Here is a 23,686-nt window from a genome sequence, read left to right on the forward strand (position 1 = left end):
TAGCGTTTTCAGGCAGAAAGTGGCCGGATTTTGTACAAGTCAAAAGGTCACCAATGTAAAAAGCAGAAAAACGCCTAAAAATGCATAACCCAACCAAAATATTATGAACCAGATTGTGCCCATACTTTTCTTCCTTGTTAACCACTTCTGGACTGCCCATTGTTGTTATATGTTGGTACTTTGAAGGAGGATTCGGCGCAAGATCGCTTTTATCAGTGGCGGGAGAGGGGGGGCCCCCCCTCCCGCCGCGATCCGGTGCCCTCCGCTACAATATGGAGCCAGCGGTGGAGGCGATCGCGTCCTTCTTGTGGCCTGACATGGAGACGAGTGAGGGGGTGGGCCATCTTCCATCTCCATAACATTGCAGAGCGGAAGCGACGTAAAAACGTCACTTCCGCCCATAGCTCTTAAAGGGCGATTTTTATTTTTTTATTATTTTTTTTTTATTGCATTTTAATGTAAATGAGATCTAAGGTCTTAAGAAGTCCTGTTTGTCTGAGCTGTTTACATTCCTTGTAATAGGAATAAAAATGACATTTTTTTTTCTTTTTAAAAAATGTAACAAAAAAGTAAAATTAAATAAGAAAAAAATAAATTTTTTTTTTTTTTTTAACCGCACCCCATCCCGACGAGCTTGTGTGCAGAAGCGAACACATATTTGAGCAGCGCCGCATAGGAAAATGGCGTTCAAACTACACATCTGAGGTATTGCAGCGAACCGTAGAGCGAGAGCAATAATTCTAGTCCTAGACCTCCTCTGTAACTAAAAACATGCAACCTGCAGAATTTTTTTTTTTTTTTTTTTTTTTAAACGTTGCCTATGGAGATTTTTAAGGGTAAAAGTTTGTCGCCATTCCACGAGTGGGAACAATTTTGAAGCGTGACATATTGGATATCAATTTACTCGGCGTAACATTATCTTTCACCATAAAATAAATAAATAAAAATTGTTGTTGTTTACTGTTGTCTTTTAATTAAAAAAATTAATTTTTTCCAAAAAAAAATTGCGCTTGTAAGACCGCTGTGCAAATACGGTGTGACAAAGTATTGCAATGACCGCCATTTTATTCTCTAGGGTGTTAGAAGAAAAAATATATAATGTTTGGGGGTTCTAAGTAATTTTCTAGCAAAAAAACAAAACAGTTTTTAACTTGTAAACAAATCTCAGAGCGGCTCAGTCCTTAAGTGGTTAAAAAATATGATTTAAATAAAGCCTTTTTACTAGTGATTTAAATCGCAATTAAAATCAACTTGATTTTAAATCAAATCCACCCTGTAGGCCGGTGACAGAATTTCATATATGCTCTGAATGGGCCAGCAGGTATGGAGTCATGTGCACCTTATGGTGCTGGCTGTTTTATGCAAGAGTTAGGCAGGCCATAGATGTACTTTTCTTTCCTGCAACCCCCCCATAGAGTCCCTCCAGCAAAACTACTGTGTTCTCCCTGCAGGGGCGCTGGGAGAACAAAGTGTTTGTTACTAGTGACTATAGCCGCTGGCAATAGGGGTACAACGGATCGTCACCGATCCGTGATCCGAATGGGTCACCCCGCTCGGATCGGCACACGGCGCGATCCGCGGTCACAGCCTTGGGAAAGGCCGCGGCTTTGGCCATCTTTCTACACCCAGGCCGTTTACAATGTGATCGCTCCGTCAAATGACGGAGCGATCACTTTCTAAACAAACCGGCGTCATGTCAGGACACCGGTTCCTGTCTCCCCTCTCTGTACTGATCTGTACAGTGGAGAGGGAGAGATCGGATGGATGCAGCGCTGTGGGCTGGATCTGTAGTGCCTACAGCACTGCTCTTTGACAGCCTACTCTGCCATGCTCTGCCAATACCCAGTCATGCTCTGCCAGTATTACAGTGGGGGAGATTGTGGATATTACAGTGAGGACTATATGGCGGTGGAATTTTCACAGGTTTTTTTCAAATTCAATTATTGCTGATCCGATCCGTGAGTTTTTTGATCCGTTGCACCCCTAGCTGGCAATAATAACATGAAAACAATCTGACGTACTAGTTGTACCAAAGTCGATCCAATCGGCCTGACCATAGATGATTCGGCCAGTCCCTGCTGAACCGGCTGAGATTCGAACCATCTATGGCAGGCTTTAGACTATGTCGCAGCGACAATAAATCTGATTCCTCAGCCTGGATTGACAGATGTGTGCGGATAGCTGACCACTGTGCCTATACAGAGCAGCATCGGGCTGTCCATGGCCACAGCAATTGGTGACGATTACCTGCTTGGCGCCCACAGCTATCAGTACATAGCCGTCTATTCCAGTGGCAGGAATCGGTAGCTTCCTGGTGCTGGGATTTGCAGTGTGGCTAAATGCCTGTGCGAATTGCAAATTTCATTAATCCGGTTTACTTCCATTTTAAAGTGGTTGTAAACACTTGCATATACCTAGTGAAGTGACTGGCCTCAGGTGATCTAGCGATGAAACAAATCCTCCTGCATAAGTTGTTCCTGTTTGTCTGCAGTCTGTCAAAAAATAAAGGTGGGTAGATCTGAAAATACTCTCTACACAGCGAGGAGAGCTGATTGGAGGGAAGGGACACATCCCCCTCCATACAACACAGGCACATAGCTTAGGTTGTCAACCACAAGCTGTCACCTTCTTTCTCTTGATGTCAGGAAAGCTTTTTTTTTTTTTTTAAGTGATTCATGCTGACAGCAGATGAAGGAAGCAGCAGACAGAAATTACACTTAGTACTCTGGTTTGAGACAAGTACACACTATAGAGGGATATGTTCCCTTCCCCCCCCCCCCCCCCCCCCCCATATGTCATATCTGAGGTTTACAACCACTTTTTTAAAATAAGTTATAACCCTATACCAAAACAAGAAATGAGGGAATGGGTGTCCCTGGTTCAGGAAGATGAGCAGCAAAAAAAATAAAGCTGACAATGGTTCACATCCTTCCTTGGTAGTATTCTACTGAAAAATACCTGTTTCTGATGTCTTTCTCCATTGGTAAGATTTCCCATCACTTCCTGTCCCTGTCAGGGGAGGACTGACAACTCATGGGGCCCCTGAGCAATAGGAGATTATGGGGCCACACAGTATACACAGACATGTTTCTATTGGCTGAGAAGGTACTGGAGAGGTGGGGCAGCTATAATCTCAGGATTTTTAGACCAAAAGGATGTCAGTAAGGCTAGGTTCACATTGCTGCGATGCGGGAACGCCGCGAATCCGCGGCGTTTTCCCGCATCGCATACCTCCCGCCGGCAGTTCACACTGCCCTATGCGGACGGCTGGGGGTGTCAATGTTATGTTAATGACACCCCCAGATCCGTCGGCATATCGCAGTGCGATCTGCCGACTCGCACAGGAATCGGATCGCATGGTGTGAACCCCCATGCGATCCGATTCCGTTGCGGACCCAAAAAAGGGTCCCGTGCGAGTTTGCTGCGGGACCGCTGCGAGTTCAGCCATACTATCTGTATGGCTGAACTCGCAGCGCTACGGAGATCGGATGTGATTTGCTGTGCGAATCACATCCGGTTCTCCCCCCGCAGCGGTGTGAACCCAGCCTAAGGGACATTTCAGAGACATGTAAAAAATAAAACAAAACAAAAAACAGATTCCCTGGTTTTACTGAGGCTGGCAACCCTCATGGGGCCCCCTAGTGGCTCGGGGCCCTCGGGCAGTGCCCGAATGGCCCAATTGTCAGTCCGCCCCTGGTCCCTGTAAAACACTTTCACCAGGGCAGGAGGTAAGAAGAAATCCTCCCGGAGGGAAGATAGCATTAGAAGTTGCCTAATATTTTTTAATAGAACATTTTTCTTTTTGTTATGTGTTCCTGTATCTTCTGTGAAGAAAATGATCTTGGTTTTCTTCTCATATCAGAAATGTAGCAATTGTAACTTGGTTAGTCTGTTACAATGTGAGGCTAGATAATTCACTGTGCTTCCTGTTTGTCACTTTTTGTAATTTCCTCTTCAGCACATGGTAGGCCTTGCTTGATGACTGTGTCACATATGATGTAGTCTAGCAGAGTCTCTGAACCACAGGTATGTGCACAGCTAGGCGCCAACTGACAACTGTTTACTTTCAAAAAAATAAAAGTAAACTGAATAGGTGCTGCTGGTCAGTAATCACTTGACATATACTAAAGTGGTCCCATACATTTCTCCTCCAGCAATTCTTTTTCAGGATTAAGAGGGCAGGATAGGTAAATGCGGTGTGTTTTTTTTATTTTTTTATATTTTATATAATTTTGCTTCCTTTATTCTACTTTTTCAGACTTGTGTTTTTACATGGCTAACCATTTTGAAATAGTCTTTGTTCTCAAGGTTCAGTGTATCTTTATCTCCTGCAGTTTTGGTTCTGAGCCACACAGAACAAATTCACCTGAGTAAATGTTCTCAATTTAGCCACACAGGGAGCAAAAAAAATCTGGAGTACTGCCTGTTACATTCACATCCTGTCATTTCAATTGCTTTGTAACATCAACACTGGACACTGATTGCCCTTTACAGCATATAGGTAACTGCCAGAATGCACAATGCGGTTCTGTTTTCCTGCTTTCAGAAAACCAACTTAGTGGATGTATTTTCTCTTTTTTTTTTTTTTTTTTTTTTTTTTTTAATTTAGGCTTGCACCTTGTACAGTATAGGATTTCATATCATCTGTGCCCAGTTTTGCCACAAAGAGTTAATCCAGCTCTGAGCAGTCCTCCTCCTTCTTCCTTTTTTTTTTTTTTTTTTTTTTTTTTTTTTTTTTTTTGTGAGATAAAAACTGACCGAGAAATACCAGGTAGTTCTTCCCCCCCCCCCTTGCTGTGAGTGACAGGTGATTTGAGCCTTAGAGAGGAATTCTGTGCAATTCTCCTCATCCTTTCTTCCCAGGCTCTCCCAGGATTGGCTGCTCTACACCTCGGCATGATTGGGCATGCTGAAGTCATGTGGTGACTTTTCTGGGTTTTGACTGGATGTTAGGGATCATAGCAGAAGTTCAGTGTAAGAAATACACAGGAGAAAGATCATGTTGACAAGGGGAGTGTAGGGGTAGGCGGGGAGTCTACTGACATCACAACTCCACCCACCGAGCTCCGGACAACAGACCCACCCACAGAATCTGCAGTTTTTTGGGTCTCATAACAGGCAGAGGGAAGGCATTTGACAGGTAAGGATACATGCAGGAGGCATGTATATCCTTCTAGATAACCACTATGGCAGTAGTTTAGAAAGGATGAGAGTGGGGTTACATCCACTTTAAGAAATTACAATTCTATTGTAAAATCTCCTAAGATTAAGTTGAATTGTACAGAAGTCTTGGAATCTGTGTTGCATGTGATCGGATTTTCTGCGGGAAATGTTGGATGTGAGCTTGTTGGCTCAAAGTCCGACCATGTGTATGCTCCATCGGACATTTGTTGTTGGACTTTCCGACAAAAAATGTTGGCTAGCAGGCTCTGAAATTTTCCAACAACAAAACTTTGTTGTCTGACTTTCCGATCATGTGTACACAAGTCCATCTCACAAAAGTTCACACATGCTTGGAATCAAGTACGAGCCAGAAGCGCTCGGTCTTGTAAAACTAGCCTTCGTAATGGAGATATCATGTACATCTTGTACGTCACTACGTTCGTAATTGTTGGTCAACATTTGGGTGACTGTGTGTATGCAAGACAAGTTGGAGCCAACACCCTTCGAACAAAATCCACGGTTTTGTTATCAGAAAGTCCGATCGTGTGTACGAGGCATGCGACTCAGTGCTAAAAATTGTTTAATAGTGATGGTACCCAAGTGAATTTATAACATGTATTGTGACCGTGCAAGGCCATGCCACTGTGAACATGATTGTAGAAAGAACATCAGGTTTGCACAAATCCAAACTGTTGCAAAGAAAAAACGCTTTCTCCAGATTTTGGTATTCCTGGTTTAGGCCTTGGAGTTTAGAGATCTCAAAATACTTTGGGAGGGAAGAAATCTCAAATTCAGTGTCTGCTGAAGACTAAGGATGGGCCCAAGCGTGTTTGGAACTCCACGTGCCTGCCAGGAAACTGACACTCCGCATTGCTAATTGCAGGCAGTGAAACATTTCCCGATCCGGGGCTGCACAGATCCAGAAATGTCTCACTACCTGTGATTAGCGCTGCAGAGTGTCCGCTTTCTGGCAGGCACGTGGAGTTGTGAACGCGCCCAAGCTCATCCTTACTGAAGACCAGCAGGGTGTGGCCAAATGCGCACAGCCCTTATGGTTTTGGGCATAGCTCAGTGCTCCATTAACGGGTGGGGTGTGCTCCACTCAGGGGATGGGTTTGGTCTCCCGTTAGGAGAGGTGCTCCACTTGAGAGCCAGCACTCCATGCTGAAGGAGAGCCTCCTTACCCACAGGACTGAGGGGGTCAAGGAGGCTAGAGTTTAGGAATCTGGGAAAGTTGGGAAGACTAGACAAGTCCAGGGGACTGCAGGAATTTGGAGGTCTCAGAGGAGTGAGAGCCCGGGTTGCTAGTAGAGCCCCTATTGAGAGGCTAGTAAAAAAGTTCCCAGGGTGCTGCAACTACAGTCTCCTGAGTGAGGAGAGCCTTGAGATCTGGGTAAGACCATCTGAGAAACCAGGGAAAAGAGCAGTGTTACTTCTGAAGAGGGAGCCAGGTAGCTTGACATTATATTTTTTGTTTTGATGATGGAAATTCCTACATGGGCAAGTGGTGTGAATTTGTTTTTTGTTGAACGTTTACTTTCACATTTAACCACTTTAGTACCTCACTATAGCCAAAAGATGGCTACAGAGTGGTCCTATAGTTCCCGGAGGACGTCTATAGACTCCCTTTTAGAGCCCTGGGGAAGCTGATCACAGATCGGGGCAAAGGACCAATCACAGCAGCCCTTTACCATGTGACTAGCTGTGTCCAATCGCACGTAAACAGACTTGCTGGTTATTGGCAGTCCTTTTCTTACGCACTTTATGGGGAAAGGAGTGCCAATAACCGTCAATCCTGTCCGCACACTGTTTATACTAATAATCAGGACACTGATCATCAGTGCATATCAGTGAAAAAGAAAAACTACTTATTTACAAAATTTTAGAGCAAACTAAGAAAAACATTTTTCAAAATGTTCTGTCTTCTTTTTTTTTTTTTTTTTTTTTTTTTTTTTTTCTTTCGTTTAGCAAACAATAAAAAAAAAACCCAGTGGTGATTCAATACCACCACAAGAAAGCTGTATAGCTCAAAAAACAAAAACAAAATGTAGTTTGGCTACAGTGTTGCATGACTGCAATTGTCATTCAATGTGCGTCAGCAGTGAAAGCTAAAAAATTGACCTGGGCAGGAAGGGGGTAAATGGGGCCCGGTATTAAAGTGGCCAACAAAAGTTGGCTGATGAGCCCTAAAACAAAGTTTGGAATGGCGGGATCGCCCTAAAATGGTTACTACTACGGAGCTAATGATCCCCCCCTAATATCACAGGATCTTGTGATTATTATTATTTTTTTTTCTATGTATGTTGTGTACATTTTGTTATTTGTCGCAGTGGGAGAGATTTTAGGACCAAAATCTCTTTTTCTCCTTTTTTTTTTTATTTTTTTTTGTAATCTTCTAGTTGGTGTTTTTATGAAAAGCTGCAGAACCTACATTCCTTTAGGCAAGGCATAACCTTAAAGTATCTCGCCACAAAACCGTATTACTCAGGATGAGTAGAATCCTGGCACCGGCATATTTCGGTGCAGAGGAAACTGTCAGAGAAAAGGTGAGTTTGCAGACAAAGGGTCACGTTTACTTGACTGAAGGCCTGTATGAGAGCTTGTGTTGGACTGCTTTCACACTGAGGCGCTTTACAGGTGCTGTAGCGCTAAAAATAGCCCCTGTGAAGTGCCTGTCCTCTCATTCCAGTGTAAAAGCCTGAGTGCTTTCACACTGGAGCAGTGCACTGGCAGGACGCTAACAAAAAGTCCTGCAAGCAGCATCTTTGAGGTGCTGTAGCAGTGGAGTATACACCACTCCTAAAGCGCCCCTGCCCACTGATATCAATGGGCAGTGGCAGCAAAGCGCCGCTACAGCAGCGCTTTGCGGGTGCTTTTAACACATTTTTGGCTGTTGGTTGGGGTTAAAAGCACCCTGCTAGAGGCCGAAAAGGGCCGCAAAAATGACTGTAAAGCGCCAATAAAAATAGAGCTTTACCGCTGACGCCCCCAACACCCCAGTGTGAAAGTATCCTTAGGGTTTGGATTACATCGTCTGAGTAGGGCTAAGGGATGGGCATTATTTGGTGCTAAGAGCTCTGGACTGAAAATGATGGTAGCAAAGCGGAGCTGAAACCTCACATAGCTCTGAAATTTGTCTTGTAGCTCGGTGCAGACTTCGAGGGAAAACGGGAGAGCCGGTCCCACAAGCTGGCTATTTCTGGGGAATTTTTGTACAGAATGCTTTTAGATTGTTATATTTGCAAGAAAGATATCTGAATCTTCTGATGGTTTTAGAAAATCTGTATCTGTGGATAGAAATGCAAAGGTCATTTTTAATGACCTTCTAAAGTAGTGGTCGTGAAACTGGCACCCTGGGGCTGGATGTGGCCCTTTGCTTGCTTTTGTCACTTTGTGCAATACTCCTTCAACGGACTCCAATGATGGGACACCATTTCTCTCGCTGACAGCATCAACGGGGCACTATTTCTCCCATTGATACCAAAAAGGGGCACTATTTATCCCATTACAACCAATGATGTGGCATTGCTTTCTTCCAATAACCACAGTCTGGCCAACTCAAAGCCTGAAGGACAATAAACTGGCCCTTTGCTAAGAAAGTTTGGAGACCCCCTGCTCTAAAGATTCCTAACATTTTTGGTGCGGTCTCAGAATTTGGGGAGTGGCTCTGATATGAGCAATAATTTTCATTTTAGACTGTGCTTACTAGGGCCTTACATTTAGGGGCATTGTGCAAGCCTGCTATATGTTGCACTTTCATATCATATTCAACATTATTATTACGGGTACTTGTGTAGTGTCGTCAATGTACACAGCACTTTTATAGTACATTCACATCAGTCTCTTCTTTCCAGGAGCTTACAATCTAAGGTCCCTAACGCACATTTATACATACACATAGTAGGACCAATTTAGACAGAAGCCAATTAACCAGCTAGTATGTCTTTGGAGTGTGGGAGGAAACCGAAATACCCAGAGAAAACCCACACAGGGAGAACATGCGACTCCAAAAAGGTAGTGCTGTGTTTGGGATTTGATCCGAAGACCCTAGTGCTTGCTAGGCAGAAGTGCTAACCACAATTCTATTCTTGCACCCCACAATATGTTTCATAGGCTGTCAGAAACGGGATGGATATAAATCAGTTTTTTTTTTTTTTTTCTTTATCAATTTTTTTTTTTTTTTTTTAATAAAATGCTTTTGGAGTAAAAAATCTATCTAAAGATAGTTTTTTCCTTTTAGGATACATTAATCTAGTTTATTCAGCATGAAATGGACCTCGTTTATTTAGCATGAGGCTGTATATTCTGCAATATTTACATTTTTAGTAAACGCATTCAATGAATGCAAGCTGAGATAACATGCACTGCATTGATGCATTCACACATTTTAACAGTAACCATGAAATAAAACAAAATTCAGGAATATTCCTTTATCCCATTGTTTTGAAAATCTATGTACACTACAAACTGTATAATTGAATCAGTTCTGATATCGTTGTTTTACTAACCTGACAGCTTATTCTGATTTTGTTTGCAAATATTAATGATTCTAACTACCAGCAAGAACAAGTCCTTACATTTAAAGAGCACCAGTCATTTCAGATCCATCATGTCAGCGCCTGTTAGCGGGCATCCACTCACGTGCTGTCACCACGTCTCTCTCCTCTTTGTGTCACTGCCGCTTCGCCAGCTGTCCTGTTAACCACTAGATGACCAGCTGCCGCCGCAGTTATACTGCGGCAGGTTGGCTCATCTGGGCAAATTGCCGTAGGTATACGTTGGGTGCTTTAAGACCACTAGGGGGCACATGCACTCCCACGGCGCGACAATGGAGCCGATGCTTGTGCCCGCCGTGCACAATGTTCGCTGGGCACCAGCAATCACTCCTAAGAGAGACAGAACGGAGGTCTGTCAGTGTAAACAGACAGATCTCTGCTCTGTCAGCGGTGAGGAGAGCGATCTGTTCAAACTAAGTTGCAAAAAAGTGTCAAGTGTCTGATCTGTCTGCCGCAATATCGCAGTCCCAATAAAAATCGCATATTGCCGCCATTACTAGTAAAAAAAAAAAAAAAATGAAAGCACCATAAAGCTACCACCTATTTTGTAGGCGCCTTTGTGCATACCAAACAATATATGCTTATTGCCATATTTTCGGTAAAAAAAAAAAAAAAATCTACATATTGGCCTAAACTGAGGAAGACTCTTTTATTTATTTTTTTAAGTAAAAAAATACCAATACCACCAAAAGCTCTATTTATGAGAAAAAAATGACATCAATTATGTTTGGGTACAGCATTGCACAGCTGTGCAATTGTTAGTTAAAGTGACGCAGTGCCGTATTGCAAAAAATGACCTGGTCAGGAAGGGAGCAAATCCTTCCGGGGCTGAAGTGGTTAAAGTGAATGGGACTGCCGGTGAGTCAACAGTGGATCGGAGGAGCTGAAGCAGGTCAGATGAGTTGCTCTTTAAAAATTATGATTTTAAATCGAGCCTTTTTATTAGTGATTTCAATCAAATCCACCCTGGTCAGGAAATGACCATGATTCTATAGCGGGGCACTTGAATTAAAATGTAATGGAGGTCCATTCAGCAACATTTTTCAGCAGAGATCCAGATCTCTTTAGTGCTTTAGTGCTAGAACACCCCTCAGTCCCCACGTACATCATCGTCTTCAGCGTACCTTTCACATCGTAGTCCCCTATTTAAAGAAGTCCCACAGTGTACTCAGTTCCCCCTTCACATCCTTGCTCCCCCTTTACAATGCAATGCCGTTTATACAACTGGTGCTGCAGATCAGGCCAGATAGCCGGAGTCTTTTCATATTAACAAGCCATGTAATCAACTGCTTGCTAACATAATAACTTGGGCAGCTCCCATTCCTCAGTCCTGGTCTGCAGCTCCTCCTGCCCGTTGTAAGGAGGACATTGGTGGCTGGGTGGGAGGCCTGGGAAAGGACACCCAGCCATGGCTGTGGCACTGCCACAGTCCAGACAGGACTGTAACTTGGTCTTGTTCTGGATTGCAGTCTGCCATTTAGTGACCGCTGTTATATAGTATTCTCAAATTGCCATTGACATGTGCTGTAGATGTATCCAGGCCCTATGCTGAAAGCAGAGTCACCATATGTAGTCAGCAGAAATGGATGCCTCACATGTACATTGTACATAATAACTAGTTGTTTCTAAAACAAACCAAAAAAAAAAGACGAACCTGTACTTTGGGGGTTATTTACTAAAGGAAAATACACTTTGTACTGAAAGTGCACTTGGAAGTAAAGTCGCTGTAGATCCGAGGGGGACATGCAAGGAAAATAAACAGCATTTTAGCTTGCACGTGATTGGATGATAAAATCAGCAGAGCTTCCACTCGTTTTAGATCTACCCCTTAGATTTAGAGCGAGTGTACTTGCAGTGCAAAGTGGATTTTCCTTTTCCTAAATAACCCCCTTTGTCTACACAGGGCAAGACCATGAATTTGCTTTGGGCAGCTGAAGGTGCCAGTATTATACTTGCATTCCTTTCACTTTCATGTTGCTATTTGCCCACTAAAGCTTAAACAGGGCTGAGGACCTTCTCCTGGGAACCTGAGTGGCAAATTGCAGAGCATCAGTGCTGATATGTGAAAGAAAGGCTAGTTGGAGAGATTCATATTGTTCAAGAAAGGGAAGGGGTGGGGGGTAAATTTACATGCCCCACTGTACCCAGAAGTACAAGATATGTCACTTGGTTTTCAGGGTGAGGTAGCATGGAAAGGAAGGTATGGAGAAAAGGCTGCAGGAGCTGGTTTAGCGTTTATGAATAGCCATAGAGTTTGGCCTGTTTAAATCTAATTTCAGGGTATTTATGACTTTCTTTGTCCCAATAGGGAGATTTCCCTTCACATCTTGTCTCAAAGGCCCAAGATGAGAGAAAATCTGCCCAAAGTGAGGGGGGGGGGGGGGGTGTTGTAGTCTCCATTCACACCTGAGCATCCTGGGAGTTTTCAGAATGTGCAAAGAGCACTCGTTACCCTTGAGGTCCCCCAACGCAGCTAGCAGATGTGCGTTTTGGTGTGTTGCAAAACACACAGAAAGTGTCAAGCTTTGCACTGTAAAAAAGGTGCAAGAGCTTCAATGGTGCATTTTGAAACCCTCTTAAGTGAATAGGTGGCCCTATACTTTCTCACGAAAAACGTGCAAAAATAATGGGAAAATGTGCATTTAGTGCAGATGTGAATGGGGCCTAAAAGTGAAGCTGTTGCTTTGCATGGATAAAACAAAGGTTCCCTTCAACAGATATAAAATATTTTCCCTGTGCAGCTACCTTCTACCCACACTAATGGACAGCACAGTGGCTAAGTGGTTAGTACATCAACCTGGTAGCACTAGGTTTGTCCATCCGAATCCCAACCATGACACTACCTGCCTGGAGTTGGCCTGTGTGTGTGTGTGTGTGTGTGTGTGTATATTCCCTCCGGGTACTTCAGTTTCCTCCTTCACACCAAAGACATTCTGGTAGGCTAATTGCATCCGGTCTTAATTGGCCCTGGTATGTGTATGTAAGAATGTGAGTTGGGGACCTTAGATTGTAAACTCCTTGAAGGCAGGGGCTGATGTGAGTGTACAATATATATGTACACTTGACATTATATAAGTACCTATAATAAAATGAATTAAAACAGTGCATTTGTTATACCCGCCTTCCTTTGATCCGGTCCGCTAAAAACAAATGGAAGAATATCCGTTCTCGGTGTAGTTGGGTGTAAACAGACAGCGGAGTCCCCGGCCGCCCATAGAGAAGAGTAGGCTCTGCAGAAACTGAGCTGACATGGACCTGTCATCCACCCGCTCTGCCCTGATCAGCGGGGGATCTGTGAGCGGATCTCCTGCTGATCGGAACGGAGTCCGCCCCGTGTGAAAAGGGCCTTTTATTAAGGAAATTACAAAGCTAAAATGCAGCTGCTGATTAGGGAGCTGAAATTGGCATTTGCATTGTAGAGCCGACCAGGTTTGGGTTCCCAGGGTTATTGGGAGACAATTGATAGCTCCATGTACCTGCCCTCCTTATACTATCCATACTATATTCTTCACCTCCACCGTCTACCATATTCTTCACCTCCACGGCTTTGTGAGCTTACACATGAGAATAGGAAGGCATTTAGTTTCCCTAGCTATGCAGAGAACTGGTTTCTCTTGTAATGTACTGTCTGGGGGCAGGGAGATCTTTCTAGCATTCTTTAGGAAGAAGGGAAGGGAGAGTGATGTGATAAAATCTTACTAGAGCTGCCTCTGATTTACTGACTGCCTATGCTTTCTTACTCTTCTGTTAAAACAAGCAAAGTGTGTGTTTGTGTGTGTTGTTAAGATTGTAAGCCAGTACCTATTTGATGCATGCCCTCTTCTAAAGATTGGAGGCATTGTGAATTTGGACACACAGTATCTCACAAAAGTGAGTACACCCCTCACATTTTTGTAAATATTTTATTATACCTTTTCATGTGACAACACTGAAGAAATTACACTTTGCTACAATGTAAAGTAGTGAGTGTACAGCTTGTAGAACAGTGTACATTTATTGTCCCCTCAAAATAACTCAACACACAGCCATTTAATGGCTAAACCCCTGGCAACAAAGGTGAGTACACCCCTAAGTGAAAATGTCCAAATTGAGCCCAATTAGCCATTTTCCCTCCCCGGTGTCATGTGACTTGTTAGTGTTACACGGTCTCAGGTGTGAATGTGGAGCAGGTGTGTTAAATTTGGTGTTCTCGCTGTCACTGTAAGTTCAACATAGCACCTCATGGCAAAGAACTATCTGAGGATCTGCTCTACATAAAGATGGCCTAGGCCAGTGATGGTGAACCTTGGCACCCCAGATGATTTGGAACTACGTTTCCCATGATGCTCCACTACACTGCAGATTGCAGGAGTATATTGGGAAATGTAGTTCCAAAACATCTGGGGTGCCAAGGTTTGCCATCACTGGCCTAGGCTATAGGAAGATTGCCAAGACCCTGAAACTGAGCGGTTTAGCAGGATAGGTTGCACTCAGAACAGGCCTTGTCATGGTTGACAAAGGAGGTTGAGTGCATGTGCTCAGCGTCGTATCCATTGGTTGTCTTTGGGAGATAGATGTATGAGTGCTGCCAGCATTACTGCAGAGGTTGGGGGGGGGGGTCAGCCTGTCAGTGCCCAGACCATATGCCGCACACTGCATCAAATCGGTCTGCATGGCTATTATGCTAGAAGGAAGCCTCTTCTAAAGATGATGCCAAAGAAAATCTGCACTTTGCTGAAGACAAGCAGACTAAGGACACAATTTACTGAAACCATGTCCTGTGGTCTGATGAGACCAAGATAAACGTATTTGGTTCAGATGGTGTCAGGGTATTGACAGAATATGGAGGGATGGCTGTGACTGCAATTGTCACAGAGCAGCGCTGTGGGCACTACAGATGCAGCCCACAGCACTGCTGCCGTCCAATTTTTCTCCCCTCCACTGTACAGAGAGGGGAGAGAGGAAACCGGAATCATCATGATGCCGGTTTGTTTGTAGCGATCACATTATAAAAGCAAATGGGTGCACCAAGATGGCCGCCGATCCACAACTAGGCCGAAGCTGCGGCCTTTCCTAAGGCTGAGACCGTGAAGCGCTCCGCGGATCGTGGCGTGTGCCGATCTGAGCGGAATGACCCATTCGGATCATGGATCAGTGACAATCCGTTGCACCCCTAGTGTCAAGTGGGTGAAGAGTGCAAAGACAAGTGTGTCTTGCTTACAGTCAAGCATGGTGGTGGGAGTGCCATGGTCTGGGGCTGCATGAGTGCTGCCGGTGTCTTATCATATAAGGTCCTCCATCCGATCGTGTCCGCTGCGTACTGCGCATGCGCAGTACACACCAGCACAGATTCCGAAAATTGCCAAGGATGAACGGCGCCTGCGCCGTGAGTCCAGGTTCTATCCCCACTATCCAAGTGGACATAGAGTAGGAATATAAAAGAGCTGAGCGCAGCGAGGCCCAGCCCGAAGCATGGCGAGCGAAGATCGCCCGCGAGGGGCCCTCTAATATTCACAACCCTATGTCCGCTTGGATGGTGGGGCTACCACCTCCACTCGCGGCGCAGGCGCCGTTCAGCTTCAGAGATCTTCCGAAGCTTTGTCTGCTCTGTACTGCGCATGCGCAGTACGGCGCGGACACTATATGATGGCCGGACACTATATGACACAACACCGGCACTGGAGAGCTACAGTTCATTGAGGGAACCATGAATACCAACATGTACTGTGACATACTGAAGCAGAGCATGATCCCCTTCCTTTTGGAGACTGGGCCACAGGGCAGTATTCCAACATAACGATCCCAAACACACCTCCAAGATGACCACTGCCTTGCTAAAGAAGCTGAGAGTAAAAGTGATGGACTGGCCAAGCATGTCTCCAGATCTAAACCCGATTGAGCATCTGTGGGGCATCCTCAAACAGAAGGTGGAGGAATGCCAGGTCTCTAACATCCACCAGCTCCGTGATGTCATCATGGAGGACTCCAGTGGCAACCTGTGAAGCTCTGGTGAACTCCATGCCAAGAGGGTTAAGGCAGTGCTGGAAAATAATGGTGGCCACACAAAATATTGACACTTTGGACCCAATTTGAACATTTTCACTTAGGGGTGTACTCACTTTTGTTGCTAGCAGTTTAGACATTAATGGCTGTGTGTTGAATTATTTTGAGGGGGCAGCAAATTTACACTGTTATTACAAGCTGTACATTCACTACTTTACATTGTAGCAAAGTGTCATTTCTTCAGTGTTGTCACATGAAAAGATATAATAAAATATTTACAAAAATGTGAGGGGTGTACTCACTTTTGTGAGATACTGTAAGTATCTCACAACTGCATTTAGAATTGCTTAAAAGTACGATTTATAAGCTAATACGCAGAATGTTCCCATACATGTGGCAGTAAACGATTGATTCTGTTGACTTGAAGGCTCTGTTGTCAAATGATCTTTCGAATCCAGAAAGAAAAGTTCCCTCTAGTTGAATTTAGCCGGATGCTCTGCTAGGCCAGTCCTTTATGTTTAGTAAGGCAATGGTTATACCAAACAGTTGTATTCAGCGTGTGGATGACATGGGCTAAATGTGTTGGTTTCATTGGTGTAGGTAAGCTGTTCTCTGATGCCAGAAGATGTAGCAGATTCATAAATCGTGAAAAAGGGCCCTGACGTGATCAACGGTTAAAGTGTTAAACCCAAAAATATATTGCAGCTTACCAAACATTAGATCTGGGACCTGCATTTGTTTTGTGTTTGTTTTGTTTTTGTTTATTTTTGAGCATGTGGATTTCTAGCATTTGGTTTTAACAGGCCATTTATTTCAATGGGCTTCAAGATGCACTAACGTCCAAAAAGTAGTGGAAGCTCTACTTTTGCAAATCGCAATGCACTAAACAGCACAGTATTGTAGTACTATGTGGTGTAGTGACCACGATTAAATGTCACCTGATGCATCTTGCAGAAGCAGCGCGTTGATGTGCGGTAGGGCAATGTACATGGAATGCATCCTTAGGCTTCATGTGTACACAGCCTACTTACACTGCCGGCTGCCAAAAAACTCCAACGGCAGCAAAATGGTGGTTTGCATTTTCTGGCGGTCAAAACGCTCCTACCCTGAAGGTGATTCTTCCGTGTTGAGGAGGGGAGGTTGAAGCTCCCCTAACCACAGCAGCTCCTAAACTCTGCTAAAAGCCTATGGGGGTTATTTACTAAAGGCAAATCCACTTTGCACTACAAGTGCACTTGGAAGTGCAGTCGCTGTAAATCTGAGAGGTCGATCTGAAATGAGGGGAAGCTCTGCTGATTTTATTATCCAATCATGTGCAAGCTAAAATGTTGTTATAATATTTTTTATTTATTTTTTCCTTGCATGTTCCCCTCAGATCTACAGTGACTGCACTTCCAAGTGCTCTTTCAGTGCAATTTCAAGTGCATTTTGCACTTGTAGCGCAAAGTGGATTTGCCTTTTGTAAATAAAGCCCATTGCATACAGTTTAGGAGCTTTGTAAAAAAAAGACAAAAAGCTCCTAAACTCAAGTTTAGGAGCTCTAGTGTACATGAAGCTGAAGGGTGCCTACACTTTGAATGAAGGAGAAACAGACCACTTTGGACAGAAGCATTTCAGTCTCGGGGGAGAGGAATGTTCAATGTACTAGCAGATTTCGCTGCGCTAACAAATCGAAAGCAAACTCCAGCTAACGCTTTATAAGTAGTTACAGCAACAGTTTTTGTTCCTTTTGGGATGATGGTTTTATATAAAAGCTGATCATTGTAAGCACCCCTGTCAGTAGTAAATGGGTTTTCCATGGTCCCTGTAACTGTTACATCTACAGGAGAGCTTGTTCTGTTTAAAAATGGGCTTACTGGCCAGATCACTTGGTAGAAATAAATGTAAGAAAACAAATACAGCCATTGCATCTAGGAATTGGTAAGCTGCAATATAATGAATGTTTTGTTTTTAGGTTTAATATGGCTTTAGGGCTGGTTCACACCACAATGTCTTCATTCCAGATGCATTTCTGCATGTGTGTCTTTGATGCCTTCAGTGCATTTTTTCGATCGAGGAGGATATGTGCGTTCCAGTGCATTTTTGTTGTGTTTTGCGGTGTTCCAGATGCATGCCATACCGAAAAAATACAACCTTTTCTACTTTTGTTGACTGAACTTGTGTGAACTAGGGCCATTGGAATCTATGTTGAATATTGGGTAATGCGTTTTTTGATGCAGAATAAAAACGCACATGTGGTGTGAACCAGCTGCAAGCCCTGTTTCACACTATAACTGGCATGTGAATTGCACAGGAACCGCACAGCATTCCTGTGCAATTCACATGCGATTTCAGTGTGGTGTGATTTGAGTAGTTAATAATAATATTGTTGTTGTTATTATACAGGATCTGTATAGCGCCAACAGTTTATGCAGTGCTTTACAATATAAAAAGGAGACAATACAGATGCAATTAAAATACAAGAGTATTAAGAGGGTCCTGCTCAGAAGAGCTTACAATTTAATAGGGTGGGGCAGGTGGTACAAAAGGTTGTAACTGTGGGGAATGAGCTGTTGGAAGTGGTAGAAGGTTAACTGGAGACATGATGGGCTTTCCTGAAGAGATGAGTTTTCAGGGATCGCCTGAAGATGGCAAGAGTAGGGGATAGCTGGACAGGTGGAGGTAGTGAGTTCCAGAGGATGGGAGAGGCTCTGGAGAAATCCTGGAGACGAGAGAGCTTGAGAAGAGCGTAGAGGGCGATTTGGGTGATGTTTGGAGACCAGATTGGTGATGGGGCAGAGTTGTGAATGGCTGTGTATGTTATGGTTAGTATTTTGTATTGAATTCGCTAGGTGATGGGGAGCCGGTGTAGGGACTGGAGGAGAGGGTTTGCAGACACTGAGCAGTTGGTAAGGTGAATGGGCTCAAATCACACTGCATCGCACTAAAGACGCAGATGCGCCTTGTTCGGAGCTGCACCGCAACCACATTGCATGGTCGTTTTGTACTTTGCAATCTTTTTTTGGAGTGTCGTTAACTTTGTATTGACACTCGCAGCAGATCGCTGCGTTTCCCACATTGCATGTATATGTGAACTTAGGCGGAAGTTCTAAAACAATGTCTTGACAATGTAGATTGTTTGTTTGTTTTTGTCTCCCAGACAGTGTCAAATCAGCGAATGTTTATTCCGATGTACAGTATTGTACTTCTTCCATAAGACAAGCGTGTAAACGTCTGTTAATGAAGTGCAATGTGTTTTTGGTAAAGAATTAAAATGTAAATAAAGCTTTGTGAAGGCAATGTCTAATAAAGAGAAGTAGAAAACTCCAATCTGTAGGTTGTTAGAATTGTGAATGAATTAGTGATCTCGCACTTCTCCTCTGTCCCCGGCTGGTCTTGCTAGTCCTGTGCGTGTTTTCAGTACACAATCAGAGGTCATTGACTATTGTTGGGATTGTTTGCGGGGATTAATGCAAATAATGTGATCCTCCAGTTCCCTCCTTATTCTCTGCTCTGTTGCACAAGATTCAACAGTCAGACAAGGCAAAGCTTTAGTGTCCTCTATAGGAAGAGGAGGAGCAGAACTTGGCTTGGATGAGGGGGTTGGGGAAAGGAAGAATTACCTTTTCTCTTACTCTGTAGCAGCGTGTGTTCGCGAGAACTGCATCATCCTGAGTGCTGGAGACTGGTGGAGAATGCCATGATGTCAGCCTGTGTCTCACCAGCATTACCTGCCCTAGTGAGGAGGGGACAGGTCAGCCTCTCCTCCCTGCGTGATATTGCAGGGTGGTAACTTCCTGCTTTTGAGTTTAGTCAAGAAGGGAACGTGAGCGAGCAAAGTAGGTGTACCTCCCCCTTGCCACAAAGTCTGGACTGACGGATTACAAGAAAAAAAAAAAACACAAGAAATCCTGGCTGAAGCCTTTTTATTTACATGAGTGGGATTCTGCTTTGAAAAGCCATGCTGGAGGACATAGTAGCCAAGCGTCGTGATCATCCAGACTCCTGTATGAACCCCCTGCTTCCTCATGAGGTCTGTAATCGCTTTCATTTCACGGATTCTGTTGAATGACCTGCTGTTAACATGCAGTGAGATCAAAGTTTTTGTACCCTGCTAGGTGGCGTATGTGTTTTGTGTGCGTTTTGTAGGTCTTGAGGTTGTATGGAACACTTTGGTATGTGTACTTAACATTTTGTCTCAATCATAAAACGCATATTGATAACAGCACTTTTATTTATTTTTTTTTTTTTGAGAATGATCCTGTGACCGGTGGTGATCAACTGAGAAGTGTTTGTCTTTATGTAGGTGTGCTGGTGGCAGTTGGTGTCTGTAAAGGTAGTTGGGTTTATAGCAAAAATCGAAATAACACTCTTAGAGCCACATTCGTATAAACTTGATTGGAGGAGAAAAAAAGGGCCACAGGGGCCCTAATTCTGACTTTGCAGGCAAGATGGACAATGATATAGTACAAAAATTATATTTTATTAACAAGAAGTCCTATCAAACAGGTCAAGTAAAAATAAAGCATAAAAAAATAAATAAAAAAGTAAAGAATTAAAAACATACACTAGGCATATGATACTAATGAGTATCTAGTGTAAACAAGTTGACGCCAAATAAATGGCAGTGAGTTAGTGGTTAGGTTTATGTATTACTTTTGCTCTTATTGATTGGATTTGCTAGTAGATTCTTAAATTTTTTTTTTTTTTTTTTTTTTTGTAAAGCTATCCTGTTTATTAATTTATCTAGTGTCTTTCTTCATGGGGGGGGGGGGGGGGCGCTTTTTCAGATAGGATTAAATATAAAGCATTCTATAGGCCTCAAAAGAGCAATGTTAATGGTAAAACGAAGGTAATTTATTGACAATGTCCTCCTGGCCATGAAGTTGTGAAACTGACAGGTGACTTCAAAGTAAAGGAATGTGTTTTTCTTTTATAGATCCCCATTTTAATGTTGCTAGTAGAACAGAACAGGTCCTCCACATCTCTTATCTGTAATCTCTTTATTTTATCCATGTTTTAGATACAACCCCAATAAAAAAAAAAAAAATGTAAAATCGACATAAAAACAGGTTGCACTGATTTGCAAATCTCATAAACTCGTATTTTAGTCACAATAGAAAACATATAGAATGTTTGTTTATACTGAGAACATGTACAATTTTAGGAAACTGTACTTTTGGAATTTGATGCCAGCAACAAATCTCAAAAAAAGTGGGACATTTACCATAGTGTAGCATGCCCTCTTCTTTTACCAGCACTCTAAACATCTGGGAACTGAGGAGACCGGTTGCTGAGGTTTTGGAAGTGGAATGTTGTCCCATTTTTGCCTGATATAGGATTCTAACTGCTCAACAGTTCTGGAACTTTATCATATTTTTTTGTTTTCAATTTGTGAAAGGTCTGGACTTCAGGCAGGCCAGTTAAGTGCCTGGACTCTTGTACTATGAAGCTGTGCTGTTGTCGTAGATGCTGTATGCGGTTTAGCATTGTCGGTTTGACCGGACCGTGGGTGTAGCTGAGTGTACCTGCGGGTTAGCTGCGCTTTTGCCATAGAGTTCTATTATATTCTGCGGTTTTGGTGTGTTTTCAGACAGTCCACTGAAAGTGTGGGACATAATAGAAATCTATGGGAAAGCACAGCTAACCCACACCAAACCCACAGGTACACTGCACTAAACCCATGGTGCTATCAGACTGCTCCGTGTCAGTGTGGATATCATTATGGCTGTATTTTTCTTCATTATGATGGTTACACAGTCAGAACTGGATTTCCAGTGTGCTATAGGTTGGCTGTTAGCAGAACTAGTGGTTGAGTTGCTGAGACATTTTCTTTCTTTTTTTTTTCTGTCCAGGTGATCGCAGATCTGTCTCCCTATGTGACAAAAATGATTGAATGCTCAGGAACAGACTGCCGTGTTTGGGGATCTGCCAAATCATGCCACTTTTCTTTATAGAGGCCTAGATTAGAGCCTAACTGCAGCCATTTTTTGTTTGAAATTGTAAATGAGTTTTATTTATTTATTTTTATCTGCAAATACATTCACTCACTCTGTTTCCTTCAGACACATGTATAAACGGATGTCAGCAGATCAGGAAGGCTTAGATGAGAATAAAGTTGGCAGAAATTCTAAATTCTAATTTTTTTTTTTTTTTACCTGTGTCCCTATTTTACTCATCACAGGAAGAGGAAAATGGAAGATCCCCGATAGGGGAACACATGGTAAAAGCCTGCCAGAGGTTCTAACGCAGTGTGTGTGTGTGTACAGTTGTGCTCATAAGTTTACATACCCTGGCAGAATTTGATTTCTTGGCCATTTTTCAGAGAATATGAATAATAACTCAAACTTTTTTCACTCGTGAGTATTGTTTGGCTGAAGCCACTTTCTTATCAATCAACTGTGTTTACTCTTTTTAAATCATAATTGCAACATAAACTACCCAAAATTACCCTGATCAAAAGTTTACATACCCCAGTTCTTAATACCGTGTATTGCCCCCTTTAACATCAATGAGAGCTTGAAGTCTTTTGTGGTATTTGTGGATGAGGCTCTTTATCTTCTCATATGGTAAATCTGCCCATTCCTCTTGGCAAAAAGCCTCCAGTTCCTGTAAATTCTTGGGCTGTCTTGCATGAACTGCACGTTTTGAGATCTCTCCAGAGTGGCTCAATGATATTGAGGTCAGGAGACTGAGATGGCCACTCTAGAAATTTCACTTTGTTCTGCTGTAGCCAATGACAGGTTGATTTGGCCCTGTGTTTTGGGTCATTGTCATGTTGTCCAAGTACGTCCCATGCGCAGCTTCCTGGCTGATGAATGCAAATGTTCCTTCAGTATTTTTTTGATAACTTACTGCATTCATTTTGACCAAATTTCTTGTGCCTTTTGTAGATCACACATCCCCAAAACATTAATGCTTCAAATCCGTGTTTCACAATAGGAATGGTGTACCTTTTTATCATAGACCTTGTTTACTCCTCTCCAAATGAAGCATTTATGGTTGTGGCCAAAAAGCTAAATGTTGGGCTTATCACTCCAAATGACTTTGTGCCAGAAGGTTTGAGGCTTGTCTCTGTGCTGTTTGGCATATTGTAAGTGGGATACTTTGTGGTATTTGCATAGTAATGGCTTTCTTCTGGCGACTCGACCATGCAGAGCACATTTTTCTTAAAGTGCCTCCTTATTGTGCATCTTGATACAGCCACACCACATGTTTTCAGAGACTCCTGTATTTCACCTGAAGTTATTTGTGGGTTTTTCTTTGCACCCCAAACTATTTTCCTGGCACTTGTGGCTGAAATTTTAGTTGGTCTACCTGACCGTAGTTTGGTTTCAACAGACAGGGCTTCAAAATACCCCCGCCCCCCAAATGACAGGGGGTAGGTGTTTTCTATTTCACATTAATAGCTGTAAACAGTGTAACTGACAAGAGCAAAGGGAGTTAACTGCTTACAAGATTTCTGCAAGGCCCCGTTCACATTTTGTGTACCTGGAACTTGCATTCCTGGTCACGATTTTGTGGCTGCAATTTTCACACGATTCTGCGTGTCACGCATAGGGCATCCCATTTGCTTCAATGAGCTGCCCTATGTGTGTTTGTCTCCCAAAAGAAGCCTTTACTCTATTTTGGGACGACCAGCTAAACACAATTTTTAAAGTCCGCGGTTTCCATGGCTACAGTGCGATTCTGTCGCTTGACAATCACGGAAAAATCGCACCACGCTTGGGGTGCCATCTAGAATGAATGGCACACAAACACTCATGGGGCATCCAGTACTGACTGCCACATTTGAAATTGCAAGCAAAATCGCAGGGCTGCCGTCCACAATTCCAAATCGCAAAACGTAAATGAAGCTTAACTCTGCACTTTTCAAATAGATATAACAAAAAGCTTTTAAAGTTTACTTAATATTTCGTTATGGCGATCTTGACTAAAGTGTTTCACAATTCTTTCTATGCAAAGAATTCTCTTTGCTCTTCCGAAGCCACAGCCCTCAAAAGAAA

At 43.2% G+C, this 23,686-nt stretch overlaps 1 protein-coding gene across 9 annotated transcripts in view; it reads left to right on the plus strand.

Moving 5' to 3' along the window:
* LOC143959417 (serine/threonine-protein kinase MARK2-like) overlaps nt 1-23,686 on the plus strand; it is a 217,891-nt gene that overhangs the window by 12,476 nt on the left and 181,729 nt on the right. For 2 of the 9 annotated variants that reach the window (XM_077468065.1, XM_077468067.1), the window contains exon 1: nt 19,348-19,713. The exons of 1 other annotated variant lie outside the window; for it this stretch is intronic. In XM_077468065.1, coding sequence (XP_077324191.1) covers nt 19,642-19,713 — 72 coding nt within the window. In that variant the 5' untranslated portion in view covers nt 19,348-19,641. Of the gene's footprint in view, nt 1-19,345; nt 19,714-23,686 lie in introns of those variants that run through there. 6 more of the 9 variants (XM_077468059.1, XM_077468063.1, XM_077468064.1 and 3 more) reach the window with 5 other exon arrangements.

Source organism: Lithobates pipiens, unplaced genomic scaffold (assembly GCF_037356315.1).
Source record: "Lithobates pipiens isolate NorthernLeopardFrog02 unplaced genomic scaffold, aLitPip1_a1.2 Scaffold_74, whole genome shotgun sequence".
NCBI lineage: Eukaryota > Metazoa > Chordata > Amphibia > Anura > Ranidae > Lithobates > Lithobates pipiens.